Here is a 6,436-nt window from a genome sequence, read left to right as displayed (position 1 = left end):
AGACTTGATGAAAAGTCAAAGAAAAGATACGAGGAAAAAAATCAAAGGAGTGAAAGGTTTACTCAGGGTAAACCCTTACAAGCACACAGAGGGACAAAATACGTTAGCGTGTATTGAATTGCTGTGGCAGGGCCTGTAGGGTGCAATGCATAAACAAATGCCTGCAAACCTCAAGGAACTGAGCAGTGTTATAAAGAAGAAGGGCCAAAAAATATTCCACAATAATTTTCAACTTATTGCTGCTAGAGGTGGTTCTACAAGATGTTGAATCATGATCTGTGCCTAGTTTTTCACATGATTGGATAGAGTCTGTACCATACTGTATGTAGTACTCCCGAGCAGTGTTGGTCAGGTTACTTAAAAAAAGTAATCAGTAACTAATTACTGATTACTTTCCCAAAAAAGTAATTCCGTTACTTTACTGATTACTTATTTTCAAAAGTAATTAGGTACTTAGTTACTTTTAAAAAATTATTTACAACCTGAATAGGTAATAAAGCAATAGATCTTTCAGCCCAATTCTATTTATTCTCCATAATCCATCATATAAAATGTGGTCAAATGAAAAAGTCTCTTTTTGAAACTAGTTTTATTAGTTTTAATCTTTTAACTTTATGCATCAAGCAACTTGCGTTACTTGTAACGCGTTACTGCCCATCTCTGCTCCCGAGTGGTCTTTGTTTATCTTGTCCATTTTCACATTTGTGAGTTCAGTCCAGTAGCTCTGTTATCCTGTGGAGGCGTTTTGTAGGAGTGGTTTGGGTCCACTGAAAATCATTACAGAATTGTTCTTTTATCACGTCTATCCTAATGGGACTTTATATTCACATGGCTGTACAGGCACTATATAAATGAAAATAAAATTGGAATTGAACCTAGGTTTAGAAAATTAGGGGTTATTAATAAATACCAAAATAAATACCATAATAAACAAATAATGGCTTAATGTCTATGTTTTGTGTAAATCTGTCAGACTCCAATCAAACAAACAGACATTTCAAGGCTCACTTTTATGTCCCTCTAACTTTACTAGAATAAATTTAGACTAGAATAACCCTTTATTTTCATTTTACATGTGGAACAAAATTATGGATACTCCACACCAACTGTGCCAGAATAAAATATAAATAGTAGATATCAGGAATAACATAATTTAAAAAAATAACCTCGTTCTCTGTACATCTTATTTCAGCAAAACCTCAGATAAAAAATAACAATTTAGATATTACACTATCTCGTTATTTATTTAACACAAAACAAAATGCAAGAGAAGTGTTTGAAAAACTAAGTACTAACCGTATTGCATCCTCGAAAACTGTTCGTAGCACCCAGGTGCTGCTGATCACATTGAATAAATGATCATTAGCAAGTGTGAGTACTTTGATGAAAGTAGAGGTTTTGGCAGTTTGCTGATCTGGAGTGTTCAGATGTGTGTTAACATGATGCCAAGAGGGAAGGACATCAGCAGTGATCTTAGAAAAGCAATTGTTGCTGTCTCTCAGCTTGGGAAGCGTTATAAGGCCATTGCCGTACAATTTGAAATCCATCACTCTACAGCAAAAAACATTATTAGTAAGTGGAAATCATTCAAGACAGCTGCCAATCATCCCAGAACTTAATGTTGCTGGAAATTAACCCCAAGGTCTGACTATGCAGTGGAGTTAACTGAAGAGCTACTTCTGAGATTCTACAGATGTAAGTAACCATGTTAAATATTAAAGTTCATGATAGTACAATCAGACAAAGAACAAGCTTGACTTGTTTGGAAAAGTTGCATGAGAACGCTTCTTCTCTCCTAATGATCATGGCAGCACAGCTTAGCCTTGGAAAACTGCATCTGAGCAAACCACCAGTTCTGGAGCAATGTCTTTTAGACAAATGAGACAAAAGTGGAGATGTTTTGCCTTAATTCACACTGCCACATTTGATGAAAACCCAAATAGAGCAGGACCCAGCCATCTTGCAGTCAGCGAGTCAGAAATGAGCTTCACTATATAAAAAGTCTTCTAGAGTCAAATGTAAGGCCATCTCTTTGAAAATTATCGTTTGTTAGAAACAGGATAATACAACTGGACAATGATTCCAAGCCTGCGAAGAAGTTTTTCTTATTTTGCTATTTTGCTTGTAATTTAATGACCTCATCTGCATTTTTTTTCTTGTTTTTCTTACTAAACTTCATCACTGGGAATTTGTGTTCTGATAAAGGTAAATCCAAAGAAAAAAATATCTTCACAGGTGGCATGTGAGCAAAAATGTAGCTCTGCAATTATCTTGAAAGAAACTGCAACCTTCTAATAAAAGCCTTCATAGGACTATGCGATTCATGTGCAAATAGACCCTGCTAGTTAGCCCATTTCAGCCCTACCAAAACATGTATATGTGCAAAGCATAAACTGCTGCCAGCTCCTCTGTAACCTTAAACTCAAAGTAACTGTACTGATGTCACTTCACTTTTTGCTCTCTTGTCCAGAGCAAAAAATGTCAGGGCAAAAACTCAACTTTTACACAGCACAAAACAAAATTATGTGGACTCTAAGATTCCATTCATTAATTTTCCTTGTCCAGGGTCATGGGAAGGTTGAAACCTATCCCAGCTAACTCAGAGTGAAAGGCAAGGCACGCCCTGGATAGGCTGCCAGAGATAAAGCATATTCTATTTAGATCCCAAAGACATATGCAACCAGTACTTAATATTATTGATTAATAGTACTCTAAATTTATTCATTGTCTAAATATCTTACCTGGTAAAATATTTGCAAATGGTAGCAAAGAACTAAGAAATGCCTGTCTGCTGTGCACGTTGCTTTGACAGCTGTCATTCATTCCTCTTTCAAGGCGTCTGAGAAACTTCACTTTTTTTAATCTAATCATGTACTTTTTTATTTTTAATGTTTCAGAAAAACAGCCTGACATTAATTGCTGAAGTTCTCTATGAGTCAACACTATGTGAAAATATATGTAAAGATCTAATATATCCAACATAGACAGTTATCCTTGTAAAACTCAGCTTTTTGAGAGTTGCTGGATTGCTGTTAGAGCTGGATAAGTACCTGTTCAATCATTATTGAATTTCTTGGTGAAATTAGTGTGACTTGCATTTCAAAAGATTTATTCTGCCTTAAACAGGATCTTCGTCGAGAGGCAGGTTTTATTTAAATGCTTTTTTGAAAAAGACATTGATTATCACTGGCCCTGGCAAATGTGCCTAATGTAATTTATTTTGCAAATAAATGTTTGTTCTTCACACATTGTTAACTTAATTATTGGGGGTGGGGTGTGTGTGTGGGGGGGTCAGGAATGTGATTATGGATAGATTTCATTTACCATTAGTATCTGCTCCCTTTATTCTCCCTCCCTTGTTGAATTAACTCGCCTACTTTTGCCAGAAATTATGAATAATTCCAAATTCCAGAGTAAAAGAGCAAACCAGACATACAGCAGCTAATGGTTGCCATGCTTCTTTCTAGAGAAAATTATGCAGGACAGAGGGCCAAAGTCCACTTTGTAGACTGATTCTTGAAACTTATGGGTATTATAACTATGGGAAGTAAAGGAGCTCCATATGTCGGATGAAAAAAAAAAAAACAGAATTTCTAAACAGCATTCGTGCTTTTCCATCGTCCAACGTGTGCAATGTTAAATCAGTGGAGTATTCTTTATGTTCCTCCTCTCAAACCTTTTTCTCTGTGTCATAGGCTCCACAAGTTCATCAGTGTCAGACCACTGGCTAATCAGGCTGACGGGGGACAGTAAGAGAGGCAGTCTGGTGTCTCATGCATCCACCACCTGTCCATCTTCCTTACCTGACTCTCCAGAGTCTCCAGTCTTCCTGGACAATGGCTTCAAAGATGAAAGAGGTAAAAGGACCATTGCTGTCAACAGACTTGTGTTTTATTTATAATTTGTCTAAACGTGTTTGGTTTTTATTTAAAGCCTAAAATATTTCCCTCTCTACATAAATGCCAGGTGGATTTGAGAAGAGGCCATTTGTCAGAGGTCTTCAGGGGCGCAGCATGAGCCTGAGAGCCCCCAGCAAAAACAAGGATACCTTGAGCAGAGTGCTTCCAATGCGCTGGTCCTTTGGTTCCAAGGACAGACGAAAACCTGACCCAGTCCCTCCCCCTGAACCTGATCCAGCCCCTGTAGAACTAGTACAGTACTTGGAATCTGGTCGGCGTCCCCGGTGCACAAAGGATCCGATAGCGACATTAATGAATGAACCACGCAGCACAAAGGAAGCTGCAAAGAGCCGTGTTGCAGCCAATGTTCGTTCGTCTAGCGTTGGAAGTATAAGTTGTGTGGGTAAGACGGGGGAGGAGCCGCCATTTCTAAAGGTCCCAGAGGGCCAGAAGTGGCCATCAGATAAAGCAGCTAGTCTGAGACGTAGCAAGGGGAGCCAGGCTAAGGATGAGAGCACTGTGAATATCAGGAGCAGCTCCAGCACTAACACTCTAACAAGGAGGAAGGATGGAAGAAAACAGAGCTCCTCCAAATCTTCACAGGATACTGAGACAAAACGGAGATCCAGTACTGGAGTTCAGCCCAGCTACAGCACACCCAGTCTCCAAGATGGAACTCTGAGAAGACAAAAGGGAGACAGGGCTGATAGGGAACGCCACAGCACACAAGAAGAAAACTCTAAGAACAAGAAAGCAGACGTGCCTAAGAGCCATGACGGAATACTGTCCTTTTTTAAAGGTAGCTTCCTGAAGAAGGATAAAGATTCAAGGAAACCCACGGAGGATGAGTCAGGGAGAGCAGTAGTTGAAGAAGAAAGCAGAAGGACCTTGTCGAGGCCATCTCTGTCCAATGGAGCAGCAGGAGGCCGAACCGGAGAAGAAAGAGGCAAGTCCAAAAGCTCAGGCCATGTGGTTAATGAGCAGGTAAACGGTAAGGTGGGGCGCAAAGCAACTGAAATCAAACGCTCCCAGAGCTCCACCAACATCCCAACAAAAGCAGAGCAGAGTGTGCGTAGGACAGCATCTTTGCACCGTAATGGGATGTCAACAACGCCAGCATCATCACGCAGTCTGACAAGCGACAAACCATCTCACGGCACCTTGCAGAGGACTCGTTACAGCACAACCTCACTGGGGCGCAAAAAGACAGTCCCCGAGTCCAGCTTCTAACACAGAGACACATAAAGCCTTTTTCCTGAAAGAAAGTGAAGGACATGAAATCTCCAAGATCAAAGCAATAGTGCTCCATTCACAGTAATACGCCTTTTTTGTTCCTGGAAAATTAACAGAGTCAAGTAGTTTGCTCCATGTAAGACATAGAATAAATGAAAGGTCCTCTAATGCTCAAGAGGACATTAATGAGCAAAATTAGGTGATATGACCTGTCCATTAAATATGACAGAGAGTCCTTCTCCATTCTATTTCTACGACCCAAATAAGTGCCTGATCAGCCGATATGCAGTTTAGACCAATTGGTTTGTGTCAGTTTAGAACTGAAAGCACGCAGCAGCACACCTACGAACATACTGTACGAATATGTGTCTTATTAATGTAATGTGAGCGTTGGAAGTCGCCACTCTGTTTCGAACTCTTACGGTTGCTGCTTAGAATGAAGACACACTGATTGTGTTCATTTATAAGAATGTATTGTGTCTACTTGATAAACGGTGGTGCTTTGAGACCTAAATCTCTGAATAATGTCAACTGTTTATTTTTAATATTTTCTTTAAAGCACAGTATGTTTTATTTTTTAAAGGATTGATTTTCTTTCTTTTTCCTAAATGACCCAGTGTGCAGCAGCAGTTGATTCAGTGATTTACAGCTGACTAAGCAAACATTTTAAAAACACTATTGTCTACTGTGAAACGTTAAATGAATACACTATCCCTTAGTGTATTAGTAATAACAGTTGAATATTAAACTGTTTGTTTTCTTCTATTGCTACTTTCATGTACCCACATCGTCGTGTTCCTTAATGTTAAATAATTGTTTCCCATGCTTTCCTAACACCGATGACTGTCAACAGTTTAATGTCACCATTCATAGAGGGGAGGACCACAAAAAGCAAAGCAAAAGAGAGTGACTTCTGCTTGTTACTAAAAAAAAACCAAAATAATGTGGACACACAAAATCCTGTCTTATTGAAGCTGTGATTGAGAGAAAAATTCTACCTCTCTGGGAATCATTTTTGATTAATGTACCTCCAAAATTGAAGGTCTGCAAAATTACTGGTTACTCTTTGATAGCGACTGTTTTTTTACCAGAACATGACATTTACTTACTTATGAAATAGTGACTATTTGGCCAGTAGGGAAACGGACAGAATATACAAGGCATGTAAGGTTAGGGAGCAGTGTTTGTTATTCTATGTAAAGAAAATCTATTCTATGAATCTATAGAAGAGAAATAGAGTATGCATTATAATATGCATTTTCCTTTATTTATAGATTTAATGTCTATTTGCTGTTAATGTTTTT

The 6,436-nt window shown here is 38.7% G+C and overlaps 1 protein-coding gene across 1 annotated transcript in view; it reads left to right on the top strand.

Annotated features, from left to right (window-relative positions):
- usp43a (ubiquitin specific peptidase 43a) overlaps positions 1–5,521 on the top strand; it is a 116,906-nt gene extending 111,385 nt beyond the window's left edge. Inside the window, exons 15-16 of the mRNA XM_005736218.1 lie at positions 3,696–3,857; positions 3,967–5,521. Coding sequence (XP_005736275.1) covers positions 3,696–3,857; positions 3,967–5,129 — 1,325 coding nt within the window. The 3' untranslated portion in view covers positions 5,130–5,521. The remainder of the gene's footprint in view (positions 1–3,695; positions 3,858–3,966) is intronic.
- The last annotated feature ends 915 nt before the right edge of the window (positions 5,522–6,436 follow it).

The sequence above is a fragment of the Pundamilia nyererei genome, unplaced genomic scaffold (assembly GCF_000239375.1).
Source record: "Pundamilia nyererei isolate P.nyererei 1_Seehausen unplaced genomic scaffold, PunNye1.0 scaffold00068, whole genome shotgun sequence".
NCBI classification, from domain to species: Eukaryota; Metazoa; Chordata; class Actinopteri; order Cichliformes; family Cichlidae; genus Pundamilia; species Pundamilia nyererei.
Note: the sequence above shows the minus strand (reverse complement) of the source record. Positions and strands in the feature narration are given on the sequence as shown.